At 61.8% G+C, this 18,727-nt stretch overlaps 1 protein-coding gene across 2 annotated transcripts in view; it reads right to left on the bottom strand.

The window, feature by feature from the left end:
- KCNQ1 (potassium voltage-gated channel subfamily Q member 1) overlaps nucleotides 1-18,727 on the bottom strand; it is a 388,699-nt gene that overhangs the window by 254,538 nt on the left and 115,434 nt on the right. For both annotated transcript variants that reach the window (XM_021676961.2, XM_021676962.2), the window contains exons 5-10: nucleotides 18,556-18,652; nucleotides 17,707-17,847; nucleotides 7,328-7,438; nucleotides 5,991-6,086; nucleotides 3,634-3,756; nucleotides 2,474-2,615 (exon numbers count right to left, since the gene is read on the bottom strand). In XM_021676961.2, coding sequence (XP_021532636.1) covers nucleotides 2,474-2,615; nucleotides 3,634-3,756; nucleotides 5,991-6,086; nucleotides 7,328-7,438; nucleotides 17,707-17,847; nucleotides 18,556-18,652 — 710 coding nt within the window. The remainder of the gene's footprint in view (nucleotides 1-2,473; nucleotides 2,616-3,633; nucleotides 3,757-5,990; nucleotides 6,087-7,327; nucleotides 7,439-17,706; nucleotides 17,848-18,555; nucleotides 18,653-18,727) is intronic.

An 18,727-nucleotide genomic window follows, 5' to 3' on the forward strand; every position in this document is an offset into this window, starting at 1 on the left:
TATTTGCATCGAGACAATGGTCCCAGCCCTGAATCCGGAGCCATGGGGACACTGGGCATTGGTTGGCACAATCGCCCTTTGTGCCGGCTCCAGTGGGCAGGCGGGAGCATGTCCCAGGGGCTCACTGAGATGTGGTCGGGTCCCAGCCAAATCCTGATGGCATCTGAGGCCCCGGGGAGGCTGGTGCCCAGTGCAGTGGGTGCCTGTACTTGGTCTTACCTGGTGACTCCCACGTGGGATGCCCAGAAAAGCCCTAAGGGGCACCACCCAGCCTCCTGCCAAGGAGGGGGATGCAGGTAAGCCATCCTAAATGAACTGGAGCTTCGTGGGCTGGGCCGGTGCCCATGAGCACAGAGTTGGGAACAGTGTGGGCTTGTCCCCCCCTCTGCCATAGGTAAGACGTGACAGCATCCCTACAACTGCTGTCGAGCTGGAACATTCGGATTGGTCCCTAGGAAGACGTCTGAGAGGGGAGCGATAGATGCAAAAGTGACCAAAGGACAAAGGGACAGCTGCTGCGGAGGGAATGGACCATGGACCGTGTCACCTGGATGGGAGGGCAAGGTGCATGGTCCCTCCTCTGCCAGGCATGGATCCCTAGCCACTTGGCACAACTGAGGCAGGGCCTGGCTTACAACAGCTCAGAGTCTGAAACAGCGGGGTCCAGCCTCCAAGGGATTGGGCCATGTGGAGTCCTCTCTCCCACAGGGCATGAAAGGCAGGGAGAGCTGGGAACAGTCCCTCCAGGGCAGGGTCAAGCCTCCTTAGAGGATATGCCTTGGAGTCATGGAAGAAGGGGGCTGAGACTTCGAGGGGCAGAAACTGGGTGGGCAGAAACCGGGTGGGCAGGAACTGGGTGGGCAGGAGCCAACACAAGGCCTGAGTGCGTGATGTCTGTCCGGACAACAGCGAGTGGTCAAAGCGGAGTGGGCTTCGAATGCTGTGCTCCCCACCTCCTGGAAGATGAAGCCTCCGCCATGCTGGGAGGGCGAGGCCGCTGTTTCACTTGGGGCCTAAACCGGTGCTGATTTTTTGGCACCATGATAACCAAATGTTTTCAAAACAGGCACCCCTTTCCTCCCGGGGTACCATGCCCTGGGATGGGGGCTTCGGGGAGCATTTGCCAGGGCCTCTGCGTGGGTGCTGCCACACAGCATCCGGAAGCACCATCTTTACATCAGAGCACAGTCACCACCACGGCTGCCTCGGAGGAAGCAGCCGGCAGGGCCACGGATGGCACCTTTGCACGAGGTGCTGAGAGCCAATGCCCCTGTCCGGGTGGCAGCACAGCTATCTCAAATACCCTACACGGCTCTTCATGTTCGGTTTTAAGAGAGCTGCTAGAGAATGTGGCAGCTTGAGGTCACGGTCTCCAGAAGTGGGCATGGAAATCACAGGTGAGAGAAGTTCAAGCTCCCAGGGAGAAGTGGGGTCCCTTCTGTGCCTCCTAACTCTCAAGGGTTGAGTCGCAACCCTCATCCGTGGCCAGGGAGCATGAGGTCCCAGCCCCTCACACTCCGTCGAGCTGCCCAGTGCATGGTTCTGTCCTACAGATGTTTGTCTCAAAACTGGTGTCAAGATGACAGACACATCATATGTGCCTCCTGCTGCAGCCGGGAGGCCAGGTCTGCCTGGAGCAGTGTGGGAAGCCAAGCGCTGATGCCCTGGCATCACCACAGGTCGCCTGTTGTGTGTGTGCTCAGCAGAAGTTGGCGGGAGGCACGTGGCGGCCACAGCCGGCACTGCTGTGTTCCCCGCTGTGTGGCTGGAGCACACGAGCCCAGCCTCCAGGGCCTCGCTCTCCATGTCTGTCACAGAGCCACACTTACAAGTCAGCACGGGTAAAGCCCCTCACCCAGGATGGAGGACATGTAAACCCTAGACAGCTCTGCCCTCCAACTGTCAGGTCCCGCAGAAGGTGGCTCCATCCCAGCCCCTGCTGCAGGGGTGAGAGGAGGGACACAGGTCCCAGCCACACCATCACACACGGACTCGGGCCCCGGCCTACATGAGAAGGGCCTGTGCTGTCAAGTTCCCTGCATTTTACCCAGGCCTGGCGCTGCTCCTTTAGGGCTCCATCCCCAGACCCCTTACCTCTGGCCTCTCTGCCAGTGGGCCCAGAGGTCACCCTAGCCACTTCCCAACCACAGCGCGGGCTCCACTGGGAGAAAGCCAGGCAGCTGGAATCAGGAACAGTGCTTTCCCTTGGCACAGCTGGGGGAGCTGACCCCTCCAGTCACCTGCCCAGGCTTCCTCTCACAACAGAAGGTGTGGCCAACCCCGCCTTGGGAAGACTCTCAGGGGAAGGCAGCTGGAAGGTTTACCGGTTTCTCGCAGCTCCACCCTCTGTCTGTTCATGCCTCATCAGCAGAGACCCCAGCCCAAGGGAGAAACTCATTGGCTTGCTCGGGCTCCCAGAAGAGGCAGTGACCTGCCCGGCCCTGCACCCCACACCTGTTTGAGGGATTCTCACCAGAACTGTCATAGCCGTCGACAGAGAAGTGGTCCAGCCTCCGCTCTTCCGGGGGGTCACACGTGATCTGGGGGACTGTGAGCGTCTTCTCTCCGGGACTCACCCCATTGTCCTTGTCCAGCTTGAACTTTTTTTTCTTTACCTAAAAAACAGACAACAGATTAGCGGCTCGTGGCCATCATCTGCCAGGCCCTGCACTGGCCCCGGAGTGTCCATGCAGCCACCCTGAGCCCAGCCCCTGCCACATACACCCTGACAGGGACCGGGGGCCTGGGGCCAGCTCCAGCGTCCTCACACAGAGACCGGGCAGGGCTGCCGGGGCCACAGCGGGGGCTTGGACCAGTCGCTGCCCTGTGAGCTCACAGGTTCACTGGAACAGGCTGACAGGACACCAGTAAGCAGACGAACGTACAAGATGGTGCCGGGGGCGGTGGTCACGGGGGCGGTGGTAACGGGGGAGGTGGTCACGGGGGTGGTGGCCAGTGGGGGTGAACACATACATTGGAACAGACTAGGGGCCGGCAGGGCCTGAAGAGGGCACCTGAAGTGAGGGTGCAGGCTGTGTGGAAATCTGGGGAACATTCCAGCACCGGGAACAGTTGGCATGGAGGCTCCACTGGCAGCTGGAAACTGGGAAGGCCAGGTCTCTCCACAGAGGGTGTGGGTCCGGGCCAGGATGGGGAACCATGCCCGCCTCAGCCCCAACCCCTTTCGTGACCCCAGCCACGCCACGAGATGACTGCCCAGTGCCTGCCAAACTCCACGGTCCTGCGACCTCCAGATGCCCTTTGATGCGCCCCTGCTGCTTCCCTGCCACTGCCCGCCTCCCACTGCTCACCGCCCACTGTGCCCCGTGTGGAAAGCCCAACCCTGAGGCCCTCTGAAGAGCCTTCTTTCCAGCCTGTTCTAATCCTGGAGCTCTCTCTCAGGACCTCTCATGCCCTGGAGTGACAAGTCTTACACACCCCCAAGTCGGGGGACACTGGGATGGCAGGAATCTAGCATCGGGTATATAGCCAGTGCCCTGAATGAAGCTGATGCCCTGACACAGGCTGCACCAGGTCAGATGCATGGTGAGAGCCCAGCCTTGTGCTGCGCCTCCACGGCCACCCCACCTGCTGGCAAGAAGGGCCTGCCCTGGTGGCAGGCAGGCTACTCACCACCACAGACTTCTTGGGTTTGGGGCTGGGTGACAACAGAGTGTGGCTCCGGGGGGGCTTCCGGATATAGATCTTCCAGGTGGAGGAGTCGGGGTTCTCGGCAGCGTAGCACCTCCATGCAGTCTGAGGTTGGGCAGAGGGGAAGGCTGTCACCTGCTGAGCCACTCAGTGGGGACCCTTGTGGAAGCTACAGCTTCCACTCCCTGTTCCCCAGGCCTGGTCACTCCCTTCTGGGTGGCAGGGTCTGGGACCTCAGAGTCACAGGCTTGACATGGTCCCAGCTCCCAGACCCTCTGCCCAGGCAGCCTGGCTTGGTCCCTTGCTGCGCCAGACAGCTCACCGTGTCATGGGCCAGCTGCTACCCAGAGCTGGGACACCACAAAGGTCTTCGCTCGTCACCCCTAGTCTATTGCACTTCCATCTGCCTGGTGTCTTCCTGCAGACCAGCCCCGAGCCAGCCCTAAGCCAAGGGTGAGACTCACAAAGGTGGGTGGTTTGCACAGCGTCCCTGGGTGCCAGGGTGCACAGCGTGCATAGGAGACCAGTGCAGAAACGGGCAACCAGCGGCCACATAGTGAAGAAGGGCTGAGAAAGAGGGGTCGCCTGGGACCCGTGGGTGCTAAGCAGGGGGCAGGGAGAGGTAGGGTCCCTGGGGCTGGCAGGAGGTGAGGCCTCTCCCGGAGGCCTGTGAGTGCCACCTTGCAGTTGGGGGAGCCTCCAACAGCACAGGGGTGCAGCTCTGAAGCTGGCATTTCAGAGAGAGACCCCATGGCAGTACCACATGGAAAGGGTGGGAGGAGGGGACACTGTTGGCAGGGGGCGCGGGGGGGCAGCTGTGCAGCGTCCAGGCGGGCAGGGATGGGGCAGGAGGGGCTCTCAGGGCCTTGTATGCAGACATGTCCTGGTGGCTTTGTCATCACTGGCCACACGAGTCTGAGAGAGGGCTGAGTAGAGAATGTGCCCCTACACTGGTAGGCTCCTGGGTAACAGCTCCAGCTAGACACAGCAGCTGGCGAGGGGCACCTGCAGCCCTCACTCCCACCTGGCACCCAGGGACAGGCCGTTAAGGGCACAAGCCCAGCCCTTCTGAGGCCCGAGCATTACACACACAGGCTGACACTCCACGTGGTCTGCCCGCCCTGGCAGACCCCAGGACCCCTGCCCTTCTCCTGTGCATGCCTATCACCTGGGGCCCCCTTCGTGTGCAGCTTCCAAGGAGCCCCCTTTCACAGGACCTGTAGTTACAGGGGAGGGGGACCAAGCCGGGTTCATGGGCCTGATTTATGATTTCTCCAGAAGGAGAAACCGTGGAGCCATAAAACCAGGCCTAGGGTGGGAGCACACAGCCCCACGCTGGCTGAGTCAGGAGCCTGGCAGGGCTGCGACTGGCCCCCGACAGCCTGGGCCTTGCCTGGGTCAGCCAGCTCAGGAGGACTACAGGGGGACCCCAGCCAGCAGGGGCTGCCCAGGCCTTGAGGCTTCCTGGGCGACATCCGGCCCAGTGTGCCCAGAGGAGCTGACACTGTGCCCCCAGCCACTGCACTGGGCAGAGGCCATATCTCCAGCCAGGCACTGTCATTCAACCTGGCAGTGCCCACCCTCGGGCGCCTCACCGGCTGTTCCTCAGAGCAGCCCTGGCCCTGCGGTGGCCAAGAGAGACCCATGGGATGTGATTTTCAAGGGGCTCCCGTGCGAAGTCTTTGCTTACGTTGAAAGGGCAGTCCCATTCTCTGGTGGGTTCTGGAGATCCCGGGGTGAGAGAGCCAGAGCCCAGCGTCCCAGAGCTTGGAACTGGCTGCCTCCCGCCTGCCTCCAGAACCTTCCTTCCCCTGTTGCTCCAGGACTCTGCTTTTCCCAGCCTGCTGGCCTTGTGAACCCAGAGGGAGGCCCATGCCATCCCATCGCCACTCCTCACCCCCAGGCACCAGGGCCTCCCGAGCCCTGAGGGATGTAGGCCGTCCAGATGGCACCAACTGCACATCGGGGTCCCACTCCCTTGGGGACAGTCACCTGGTCACCCCCTCCCAGACGCAGCCCTGAGGCTGTTGCGCAGCAGGAGGGAGAACGGGAGTGCAGGGAGCCTCAGAGCCAACCACGCTCACTCCTGGCATGGCCATGCCTCCTCTCCAGACCACAGGGCGTGACCCTCAATGGGCGTGGCTTTGGAGGAACGCAGGCTCCAGCGCCCCCAGCTCGCCCTGTCGCCACAGAAGCCAAGGCTTCCACAAGCAGAGCACGCCTCACAGGCCAGCTGGGCGGATGCAGGGGCCAACGGTGGCTCTGCCCGGTGACCAGGTGGGCTGCACACGATAACAGTGACCACAATGACAGCGGCCAGGGCCTTGCAGGTGCCGCACCTGGATGAGCGAGGCTGCCGCCGGGATCTGCCGGTTGAAGTGCTTCTGCCTCTGCTTCTGCTGCACCTTCAGGGCAAACCCCGAGCCGAGGATCCCCTGGGAAGGAATGGCAGGAGGCTCCCATCTGAACTGGCCGCTGCCAGCTGGGTGCAGCCTCAGGACATGGTTGCCAGTCACCGTTGTGGGAAGGCCAGGCATGGTCTGTGCTAGAAGCCCCCCAAGTCCCACCTTTGGCCCAGCCTGCCTGTCCTGGGCCAGCATGGGGGGCAGAACTCACACCCCAGGGCTTACCCAGCAAGGGGCCCAGTCCCATGGGTGGGGGGCTGGAGCTTCTCACTCATTCCCAGGGACCGTTCTGGGGGCCAGATGGGCTTATCCATCTATATGTGCCCAGGAAGGGGTCACACCACTGGGCTGGGGCCGGGAGTCAGAAGGCAGCCCTCAGCTGAGGAGGACCGCTGCCGCCCCCCAAGGACGGCTGATGGGGTGCAAAGGACTCGACCAGCAGCTAGGGAGCTGTCCGCGGAGGGGCCATGTGGTGCACATGCATATGTGTGCCACACACTCTGTGTACCTGCACGTGACGCATGCACACACACACAATAGATATGTCTACATGCTGTGTGCATCTAGATGTATACTACCAGTACGTAGATGTATACTGCATACTTGTGACACATGTACATAAACACATGTGCAAACATGCTGATATACATGTATAATGCACACATGTGCACACAACACAACACACGCTAAATACAACACATACACGTACAATACACACGCACTATGCACGGCACATATAATGTGCAGTGCGGACATGCCCTGTGATACATAAACACACACCTGTTGTATACAGGCACTATGACGCCCATACACACACACGACACACACATACATCCACACGCAGGCAGAGCATGCTAGACACATCACCTCACAGCCTGTGGTTTCTGGAAAGGACATGGAACAAAGACCCCACCAGCCATGGCGTGGAGGCTCCCTCTCTGGGCCCAAGATTCTGCCTCCATGGGATGTGGCAGCCACTATGCCCACCCCCAAGGCTGAGGGAGCTGGCCTGCCCTGCACTGCCTCCACGCACAGCCACGCCGGGCTGCTCCCACACTGACTGCAAGGACCCTGGTGGGGACTGGAAACGGGAAGGCTGCATCCAGGGCCCAGGGAGGGCAGGTGGGGCTCTGGAGTGCAGCATCTTCTGGAAGGGAAGCACCGTCTTGGTTTTGAACGTAAGCGGGTCTGCTCACAGGAAGGGGCATGTGGCCGCCCCAGGGCCCCAGCTGTCTGAGGAGCCGGGGAGAATGCTCCCATGGAGCACCTACCGCTGGGAGCGCAAAGAAGGAGATGGCAAACACGGAGAAGCAGGAGGCGATGGTCTTCCCGACCCACGTCTGGGGCACCTTGTCCCCGTAGCCGATGGTGGTGACCGTGACCTGCAGGAAGAGGGACAGCGGTCAGCCACAGATGGGCCTGGAGTCTCGGGAGGATCACGTGCCCAGCCCACACCCACCACTCTGATGAGCAGAAGATTGACGAGAGACTCTAACCCCCGAGACGACCCTGTGTGACTCCAGGAACGGAGCCACGGGCTGGCGCGTGTCTCCCAGGCTCCTGGTGCTATACGCACGCCCCCCAGCACGTGTGAGGCACCCAGCACCCACAAAGGGCCAGGCCTGCTGGCTGCCTTGTCTGCCTGCCCGTCCCTGGGAGGCTGGGCCTCGGGGCCACCGACGTTGCTGTGTGCCGGCCCCCAGCAGACCGGGAGCTCCTACAGAGGCTGGTCGTCGACAAAGAGCAGGGGCTGGGATGACGGGCTGCTTCCTGACGCCACTCCAGGGCACCAGATGTTTTATTTTCCTGTTTTCTGAGAGTACAAGACGCAGCTCAAGCCCTCTTCTTGGTGGGAGAGCCATCCGACCAGGCTGCGTGGTGGGACAATAGGAGGCTCCCCCGCCCTCCGCCCCCCGCCCTGCCTCCTGCTGGCATCTGAGGTTTGCTTCCTGGGGCTTCCATCCTGAGCCTGGAAATATCATCCTGTAGGACTTAGGAGCCCACCCGGCTGGGCCCGGCCTATGCAGGCTGCTATGCTGGGTTCTTCAGGAGCTGGCGCTAAGCCCTACAAGGAGACCCAGGGTGCCCCTGAGGCACAGCTTACCCTGTGACACACACGCTCATGCCCAGGCACATCTGGACAGCAGGCATGGTGGCCCAGACTATGGCTGTGGCCGCGGGAGGTCTTTGCAGCCCTGCTCTGGGCACTGCACTCAGGACAGCCCAGCATTTACCCGCTTGGGGCTTCTGGTCAAGGGCAAGTGTCAGCCACCGCTTGCAGGCCCAGGCACCCCCAGCTGCCAACCACATGGGGACCTCCAATGGATTCCAAGCCCTATGGGCCCAGCACTGATGGCAGTAGGGCCCGAGGCCTGTTTAACAGACTCTGAGGGAAGGCAAGAACGATGCCCAGCCCACCCGCACCCTCGTGAGACTGGGGTCCCTGGGCCACCCTGTGCTTTCCCCCAGCCACTGAGGCAGAGGGAGGGTGGGGAGAAGCCCTGTGGCCACTGCCAGGCAGGGGTGCAGGGGTGTACACGTGGACAGAGACACAGGAGCACATGGCACATGCGACTACCCACAACTGCCGGAGCAGGAAGCTCGGAGGCCGGGGCAGCAGAAACAGCCACGTTTCGGGAAACCAGGCTGCACCGGAGAGCACAGTAACGAATACTGACAAGCTGCCAGCCACCGCTGCCAGGCCACAGGGCAGGCCGTGCCTCTGCTGAGCCCTGGCCACCACCTGGGCCCCTGCCCCTCTAGTGCTCCGACTGCACGTTCGCTTATGGTCAGGACATGTCTGCAGAGGCTGTTCTCAGGCCACCTCCTGCAACTGCACCCAGAGCTCTCCCTGCGTGCCACTGTCCTTAAGAGACACACACATCCTCCCTGTTCCCCCAGCCACACGCACAGTACATACAGGAAGCTGTTTACGGCCAGGCCCCTTCAGTGGACCACCCGGCTCTGTACGTAGGCGCACACTCACAAACATGCCTCACACAGAGATGGGGTGCTCCACATGTGCACACTGAAACATATGACCCGATGTGCAAAGGCCACAAGACAGTATATGCACATGCGTCACATACATGACAAGGTCATGTATCAAGGGAGCTGGCCCCCGTGTCCCAGTCTGACACTCAGGGCACGCTCAGGTGTAGACATTTGAACACAGAGCACAGGGTGAAACCAGGCCATGGGCGAGGCCGACAGTGGCTGGCGGAGAAGGGGACCTTGGGGGAGCTGGAGCACCTCGTCTGCAGGGCAACCTCCCCAGAGGGCCTGTACCCACAGGCATAGGCTGGCCCACCGCTATCTTCCCCAGAGGGCCCAGGTGCCCTGGGGTGGGGAGTGGCAGAGGCAGACACAGGGCTGCAAAGTGGGTGGGGCACTGGAGACCCTGTGCCAGTCTTGCCCTGGGGAGTGACTCCCACCTGGCCATCTCTCAGCCCAGCGGGGCCCAGGGCCCAGGGGCCCAGCATATCCACTATTTACCAAGGCTACAGCAAGTCTGAGAAAGCACACATAGTGGCTCAGAAACTGGCCTAGAAGGGCCTGGGCAGAGCGGGACCCTGACCTATGCTGGCCTTAAGCTCAGAGGGTCCCTCCAGCCTGGATGAAGCAGGAGGGCTCTGGAGTCTGTCTGACCCAAACTTCTCAGGGGGACACTCGCCCCTTCAGTATGATCATGCTGGTGTCCTACCTGTTCATCCAGCAACCTCCTACTCATCCCTCAAACCTGTGCCCGGCCCACGCAGCCCCTGCTGATGCCCTGAGGCAGGGCTCACCCCTCCACTCCCGGCTCTGCCTCTGCTCTGCAGAAGGGCCCCTCTCAGCACTGTCTGCCTGGCTGGCATGCACAGGACCAAGTCTCACGGTGTCTGGGCGTCCTCCTAGCACTAGGTCCAGGAGGACAAGGCTGGGGTGTTGGGGTGTGGCAAAGCAGTGCCCAAGGTGGGGTCAGGTACGAGGGCAGGGTAAGGGCTGTGCCCAGGACAGGGCTGAGTCTGTGTTCCCTGGGCAAATGTGCATGGATGATCTGCCGGGGCCAGGCTCAGGGGTGGCAGCCCTCGCCATGGTTGGGGGGCACTCCTGTGCCCACCCAAGCGTAAGTAGTGGGACGTGCTCTTGACTGACATGCCCGGGGCAGGCGTGGGGATCCCTGTCCTCTGGGAGCCAGGCTTTCTGGAGATTTGCAGAAATGCATATTTTTATTTCAATATTTGTTTTGGAAAATATAGAAATTTTTCATAAAATTATTTATGAAAACGTAATGGGTCTATTATTTTAACAAATTAATATGGAATTGTTTTTACATGGTTCCGCTGTGTTAACTATTGATGGCACAGTGCCGGCCCACGAGGCTTCTCTGTCAGGGATGCCAAGGGGCCCTGAGACCACGAAGTCCAGGCACGGCTGCCTCCCGAGGAGGTCGGGAGCAAACCCAAGGCCGGCTGAGAGGCAGGAATCTGCCTGAGGGGAAGCAGGTGGCTGGGGGAGGCCAGCGAGGCACTTGTGCCTTGGGCGCTAAGTGTAAGGGGCACCAGCAAACCCAGGCACCAGGACAAGTGGCACGGACTGGTGTATTCTGCATCGCTTTAATAATAACACTAAATTATTTTAAAATGTTTTAAAATCATGACTTTTTTTTAAAAGAAAATGCCATATTTTGATTTATTTAAAAATCTAATACAGAAACTCCATGAGGAAGGTGGAATGGGAGGGGGCTGGCCGTGGAGTCGGGGTCAGGTGAGCAGGTGAGGTGGCTACTGCTCAGGGGACTGCCTCCCAAACCTGGCCCTAAACAGATGAGAGCCGCTGAGGGTGGGGGCTGCATGTGGGCTCCTGCTGGCTGGTTGGCTAGGTGGTCAGTAGAAGGCAAGGGTGCCCCAGACGGGAGAGAAAGGCCAGCCCCAGAAGCGCCCCTGGGAGTCTGCCCACCGTAGACAGCACACACACAGCAGGACACAGCTCCAGGAACCCGCCCGCCTTTGCCTGGTCTGCCCATCCGCCAGACCCGGCCCCAGACCCTCCTCCTCAAGTCAAGGAGGAAACGGCCCCTCCCTGCAGAGCGGTTTGTTTTTCCTGCACTGAGACACAAGCAGCTCAGGAATGGGCTGTTTTATGGCCGCTGTGCTGGGGACAGTCCCCGATGGCCCACCACCTGGAATGCAGACCCACATGCCTGTCTCCTGGGCCGCCACAGCTCCTTGCCAGGGCGCCGGCCTCACGAGGCACACCAAGTCATGCCCGTGGCAGGAATGGTGGGGGCGAGTGGGGTGCCCACACCCCACTGGTCAGAGCATTTCCCCCAACCCCCTGCCAATGGGCCTGCCTGTGTCTTCACTCCCGTGTGAAGGGGCGGGAGGCACTAAGGAGTCTTTTATCCCCCCACATTCCACCCTGAGAAGCTGGCACTGGGATTCTATTTTCTCCTTTCAGAAGCAGTCTCCTCAAGCCTGGCCTCCAGGGCAGGACGGAGCCAGCCCAGAAACCTTAGTTCCAGCTGCACGCCAAGCTCTGGCTCCCAGAGCTCACTGGCCCGGCTGGACACACAGTGGTCATCTGCCCAGAGGGAAGGGGTGGCCTCACATGGTGGTTGTCTGTCCAGAGGAAGGGGTGGCCAAGAGTGGGAGCGAGGGTAGCCCAGAGGCATCACAACCCAGCTGGCACCCTGAGGTCAAGATCACGGAGAAGGAAACTGAGGCTGGGCGGTCACTGTGCTGAGGGATCCCCATTAGAAAGCGGCCGGGCAGATAGCTGGACCAAGGCCTGCAGGACCCATGTTCCCTGCTGTGGCCCCCCCAAAGGCAGGGGACAAACCCGAGACAGGCCAAGAGGCTGCTTCAGCCACTGCACAGACCCAGACCTCGCCCAGCCTCGAGGGCCCAGCCTGCCAGCGAAGAGGCACCCGAGGATGGAGGTGGGAGAATGCAGCACCCAGGCTCAGCCCCACAGCTCCAGGGAGGGCGGGGGGCCTCTGGGACATCCCATGTGGCCACAGCCACTCCCAGGTTGCTGGGCTGGGGCCCTAGCCATGAGAAGGCCCCTCATGGAGGCTCTGGGCCAAGGGCGCCCTCCCAGGCCTGGTCCTCTCTCTAGGGCCTGGCAGGAAGCCCACACAGGATCTCCCAGAGCTGTGCCCTCAGCCTCAGTTCCAAACACACGGTAGGCTGAACACACAGAGGTCCAAGCAGGTGTCCCCTCTCATGGCACGATGGCTGTCTCAGTGCTTCCAGGGGGTGTGGGACAATGCCCTGTGTGTGAGGGCCCTGGGCCCTACACCCTCACCTTGCCTGGCAGTCCTGCGGTTGCCCTGCTGGCAAGGCTGGGCTGGCACTGCAGCTCTGAGTGTGGGGGACAGTTCTCACTCTGTCCATCTGGCCTAAGGCAAAGCCCCGGCCTGTTCTGTGCCTCAGTTTCCCCCTCTCAGGAAGGTGCACGATCACAAAACACTTCTCATGGGCTGCCTGCCAGGTGAGGGCTTGGCACATGGCCAGTCTGTCACTCACTCCTGGAATTTGCAAAGCGCTTCAGTGTCACTTGCAGACTTAGAGACCCAGTCTAGAGCCTTAGTGTAGAGTCTCAGTCTAGCACCTCAGTCTAGAGCCTTCTGGACCTCTGCTAGCTGGCAGGCTCCCCCCATGCAGAGCTCAGAGATGTGCACTCCTCAGGACAGGTCAGGCCAGAGTCCCACTGATGTGGGTGACACTCTGAGGGCAGGGTTGACACAGGTGGAGGAGAGGGGCCTGGGGGATGGCCTGGGGAAGGGGGAGCCGTGGACAGAGGGAAGCCCCTGGGTAGGAGGCAGGACTGTCTCTGGGGCAGAGAAGGGTGGGGCCAGTGGTCCTGGGGCTCTAACAGGCCAGGCACAGTCGGAGGGGACGCCGAGCACATTCCAAAGATTCACCCAGCCCCTGTGGGGCTGCCCTGGAGACTCCGGTCTGGCTCTGGGGAAGGGCCACAAAGGGACTGACACTGCCACGTGGCGGTGGAGACATGCCAGCAAGCTCACAGACTCTCAAGGTAAAAGCAGACACACCCCCCAAAATAAACCCGCTTCCTTTCAGCAGGAGGAAGTCAGTAAACGAACACAAATTCACGAGTACCAGGCCTCCCCGTCACATGGGGTGCTCTTCTCACTCACGAAGCCCGGAGCCCCACACACAGACTGGCGGTGAAACCATCAACACCCCCGTGGCACCTACGCTGCATCCTCCCCAAGGCACAGCCAGGCTCAGCACCCTGCCTGCAGGAGGCCCAGGGGACTGTGCCTGGAGGTCTCAGCTCAGACGTCACCTCCTCAGCGAGGCCTCCCTGCTCTCAGGCTGAGAAAGTCCTGCAGAGACGCCCTGGTGGCACTTCCCATAGTGGTTCCCACCTGTGAACCACCACAGGCCAGTCCCAGCTCACACTATGCTTCTCGCCCCTGACTGTGACAGAGAGGGCAAGACAGGGCTGCCTGAACCCCTGGCAGTGCCTGGCACTGAGCAGGCCCGCAAGCCAATGAGTCCTGAACAATGAGTCCACAAGCAGAGGCCCAGGCTCACCAGGAGGCCCTTTAGGTCCAGGGAAAGTCTCCGCAGCAAAGGGATGGGTGGCAGCCTCTGGGATTGCAGACCTAACAGCAGCCCTCACAGCGGGCCCTGCATTGGCCCTGGGAGATGGACTGCTGTCTCCCATGTGCAGATGGAGAAACTGAGGCACACAGCAGGCATGTACTCTGCCTCTGTCCCCAGGCCCACTCAGCAGGGCAGCTGAACTTGTTCCCCTTTGCAGGGAACTCCAGGAGGAGGAAGAACCCTGACCCGGGTGCTTGGTGGGGGGCTGCTCCTGTGCCTTGGCTTCCCCAGCTCTTCCTGACACCACCCCTCCCCCGGGCAGTGCCAACAGGGCTTGCCTGTGACTGCCTGGGAAGCCCCGCCCTCACGCACACCCCTGCACCAGCCCCCAGCCCCTCCAGGCCTTGCCCTGCCAGGGTGCAGTGTTGCCAGGGAGGCGGGAGTTTTTGGATCCTCCAGGTGAGGAGAGTGAACGGCAGGCAGTCAGACTCTGCTTCAAAAGGTGGCTGAAATGTAGGCATGGGATTCCAGTTTTTTTACTCTCCATTCTAAATTTAGATGCAGAGGGGTAAACAGCCTGGCCGCCTCCTGTTTTGAGAGACCCCCAGGCACTGAACAGAGGAGCCCGTGTTTGCAAAAACGACTTTTCCCTCCACTCAAACTTTAACACAAACAAACGCATTTTGTTTGAAGGGCAAAGAAAAGTCTTAAATTCTCCCCAAACACCTCGGCAGCCAGGGCGGGCGCCACACTTAGGGGATTCAGGACTTTTCACATCAGGTATCCCCACCCTTCTCAGGGAAGGGGACTGGAGGGGACACTCAGCCACTGAGCCGGCACCTCACTGGACAGCTGTGGAAACTGGTGGCCAGCAAGGCAAGGGACCTTCCAGGAAGTCCACCTGGGCCACCCAGTGTTCTAGGTGGGACTGCATCCCCCTAATTTATGTCCACCTGGCCCCACAAAACAGGATCATATTTGGAAACAGGCTGTTTGAAGATTCAGTCAAGATGAGCTCCTCCTGGATCACCTGGCTGGACCCTCAAGCCGATGGCAAGAGTCCTTATGAGGTACGGGGCCTGACTCAGAGGAGGCCACCGTATGCAGGGGACGAATGGAGTCTCCAGCCGCTGGGAGAGGGGAGAAGAGGTCCTCCCTGCGCCTTCAGAGGGGCCGGCCCCGCGCGCACCTCGGGTCGGGCTCCCGCCTCGAGAGCTCCTGCATTTCTGTTGCTCTGGGCCCAACAGTTTGCGGACTTTGCTGTGGCAGCTCCAGCACCCCCAGGGCGTGTCCTAGGGGTGAGGAGTCCACAGAGTCCAGGAGAGGCCTGGGGCAGATGCAGCATGAAGATGAGAACGGCCTGGCCCTCGGGAACCCGCCCCCACCTGGTAAGGGCCCGTGGCAGCCCCGACGGACTGACGTGGAGCAGGCCTGGCTGCCCAGCGGCGGGGGCTGAGCTTCACTCTCTGTGGGGTAAAGGAAGCCAGGACAAAGGAGCTGAAAGAAAACAAGAACTCAGGGCGCAGTTGCAAATTGGCAAACTGGCTTAAAAGCCCCCATCTGGGCTGCCCCTTCTTGCGTTTCTCAAGTTCTGTTTGTCCGAGAAACGCCAGGAACACAGCCCATAACTCAGGCCTCAGGCGCCGCTCCCCCCGACAGCTGCAGGGCAGCTGAATGGGAGCTGTTTGCCCCGGAGCCCCGGGCGGCGGGGGGCCCAGGGCGACCAGGGGCGCAGGGCCTGGTGGGAACAATGGCCAGGCCAGGGCGCGATGGCCGAGGCTCGGGCTGCAGCTGACAGTGCGGGCCGGGGCACTGATGCCAAGCCGGGCACAAAGGGGCCGTGTTCCCGGCCAGCGGGCGGATGTTTGCACAGGTGTGGGAGTGGGAGGGCCTCTTTGCCGCGGGCTGGGGGGCTGGGGGGCTGGGGGGTAGCGTCCGCTGCCCACAGCTCCAGCGGGCGGCTGGGAAGGCAGGCAGGCCAGCACCGAAGGCTGGGCACTGCTTATCAGCCATGCTGGCCCCAGCACCCACTGGCTTCCGCTGCGCTGCTGGCTCCTCGCTGCCCACCTCGCCACCAGCCTCCCGGGAACTCTCCTGGCTCTGGGCAGTCCGTCCCTGAGCAGGCCCTGCCCCATCTGCACTAACGGCCGGCAGGCTCCCGCCGGGGGGCTGGGCCCTTCTGCCCAAACCTGCTCAGGCCTGCCACGCTGGGGCCTTCGGGGACACAGGCCCCCAGGAAGGCAGGCAGAGGCCGAAACCGGGGCCTGCCCCAACCCAGGAGCTGTGTCAGCATGCCCCTGCCTTCTCTGAGCAGTGGGGCACTTTGGAAGCTTCCAGAAAACCTGCTGACTTGGCCTACGTCAGGAGCCACTGCTGGGTGTCTGGTCTCACCAGGAAAGGCAGAGGGGAGGGAGGGGACACAGCAATCGCAGGGGCATGTGCCTGGCTGGGGAGCCGCCGGGTGGCTTCTTGTCCTGCCAAGATGTGCTCTGAGGGTGGCAGCGGGGCCCAAGAGCTAGTGAGGCCGGTCCTTTCTGGAAGGACTTAAGGCAGACAGGTTGGGTCCTGGCACTGCCACCATGTGCTTCCCACGGCTGTCCTGCCCACCCCCAGCTCCAGCCCCTGTGTGGCCCCCAGGCCTTGGCTCCCACCCTGTGCAGGCTTCAGTGGCCTCCTCTCAGCCCCCAGCCCCCAGCCCCGGCTGCCACCATGATCCCATATGACCTGTTCTAGGGCCGAGTGAACCCAGAGGGCAGGAGACAAGGGCAGACTCGGGGGCGGGCTTGTGGCGGTGGAGCAGGGGACACCCCGTCACCTCAATGCTCGGGCTTCCCGTGCCACACCCGGGGCCGCTCCCCAAGGTGTGATGGTGCCACCCTGGGCCTTGGTGGCCTCTGAATGGCTCACTCGGGCCTGCAGCTGTGGGAGGAGACGGGATGGAGTCACCCCTCCCTGCACTCTAGGCTCTAGCCAGCTGCTTCCCTTGGGGTACCCACGTGTTTCCCCCCAAGGCAACCCTCAAGCTCCATGTGTATATAAAAGCCAGTTTTCACTGAAGGATTTGAAGGCAGCCACCAACTCCCAGAGGGACACTGGCAAGCTGGGCCTGCCCCTAAAAATGCCTCAGCCAGCGTCCTCTGAGCCATGAGAAACTGCTGCTGGGTCTACATGCAGGTGATATGGGACTCGGGGAGCCTGAAGCTTGGAGGACGCGCCCTGATTCCCACAGCTGCACCTCCTTGGAACTTCTCCCTCTCCCACGGGCAAGCCTGACTCCCTCCAGGAAGCCCCGAATACATGGCCTGACACCCAGCCCCACCCCTCCCGTGCAGCCTCGCTGAGCTTGGGTGGCTGGTGTTCCTGTGCGGGATCTGCCTGCTCACACCCGCTTCCCCAAGGCTCCTGGGCCACTCTAGGTGGCTAGAACCCACCTTCGCAGCCAGGGGCAGCCTCTGGGCCCACAGGCTGGGTCCCTGCTCCCCCTGGGCCCAGTTGCACCTAGGTCGTCACCGCACAGGGCTCAGAACTTGCAGCCCAGTGTCCACTGGACCCACGGGAGCTCTCTGCTCTCTCCTGGGGTCTCTTGAGCCATCGTGGCCTTTCCTGTTTGCTGTCTCATGTCTGGCTTCTTGGGGACAGGGGCACTCACAGGGCCTGTGTGGACCCTCAGAGACACGTGAGGCATGTGTCTGACCTCACCCTCCAGGGGCCCTGCCAGGATGACGGCAGGGGTGGAGGCAGTGAACAGGGAGCCTAGGATGTCGGCAGGAGGCAGAGCCACAGGGAAGCCGAGACCACTAAGCCCCTGACACGTGCTCCAGTAACCCCTCAGACTTCTTACCGCTCAAATCTCAAAATCAAGGATGAGATGTTCAGAACTTCAAGATGGTTATGCCAGAGCACTTGACACAGCGTGGGGACCTGTGCAGGCAGCTCCAAGCGCAGGTGTGTGGACAGGGGGCTGTGAGCGTGCAGGTGAGAAACCCCCGCCAGCAAGGCCTGACGTCTCGAGACACCAGTGCCCCGGTGTCCTGCTCCTCTTCAGCCCGGGCCGCCCCCACCCCGCTGCCTGGAAGTTTCTGACTTACCACCCCCCACCACAGCGCGTCTGCATAGCTGCCGAACTCCACACGGCCCGACTCGTTCACCGCGTCCTTCTCAGCCAGGTACACGAAGTATGAGGAGAAGATGAGGCCCAGGAAGCCGATGTACAGGGTGGTTATCAGCTCCTAGGCCAGAAAACAGACGCTGTTGGGCTCCAGGTGCCACGGGCTGGGAGCCTCCTGTGCAGGCGCCTAAGCAAGTCCCAGCGATCACCAGCCGTCTACGCTGCTCCAGCACGGTGCCCAGGCACAGGGCCCGCTTCCATATGACCCGCTCCTCACAACCCTGGTAAGCGGCCGGTGGGGGTTACCCCCAGAGTGAGGCTCAGCCCTGGGGTCGCCCTAGGCCCACCGTCTGGGCCGGCGCAGGCTCCACTGATTGCCCGGCTCCCTTTCCCACCACATGACAGAACCAGGAGTGGACCAGGACCCAGCAGATCCTCAGGGCGAGGAAGAGGCCCCTCACCCCACAGATCCAGGGGCCGGCGCAGCCTGAGCCTGTCTGGGCGCGGCCCTCGGGAAAGGGGTGCTGGTGGCCCCGCCTGCCTGGGTTCTTGATTTGCCTGGGTTTTTCATTTCTGTCGTTTCGTTTGCCCCCAGCTCAAAGGCGAGCACATCATCCGTCTGCAGGCCAGGGTCACCAGCACCGGGTGGGGGTGGAGCACCCCAGCCAGGCTCAGGCTGGGGCTCGCTCTGAGATCCTGGGCCCTGTACAGAACCTTGAGCCTGGGCACCCAGGGCCACAGCGCATCCCAAGTCGTCCTAGTGTGGGCTGCTCAGCCCCCTCTGTCCTGCCCCACCCTGGGCCCTGCACCCCCAAATCAGGCCACGCACCTGGCGGTGGATGAAGACCACAGAGCCTAGGAGCCTCCAGGTGCCCCCCTGGCGGTCAACGTGTAGCATCCTCAGGATCTGGAGGAAGCGGATGCCCCTGGGAAGGAGACGGTGTGGGGCTGAGGGAGCAAGGCTGGGCTCAGGCGTCCACTCCGGGCCTGGGGGTGGCCGA

The sequence above is a fragment of the Aotus nancymaae genome, unplaced genomic scaffold (assembly GCF_030222135.1).
Source record: "Aotus nancymaae isolate 86718 unplaced genomic scaffold, 86718_ANA_hifiasm-v0.15.2.pri h1tg000106l, whole genome shotgun sequence".
Lineage (NCBI taxonomy): Eukaryota > Metazoa > Chordata > Mammalia > Primates > Aotidae > Aotus > Aotus nancymaae.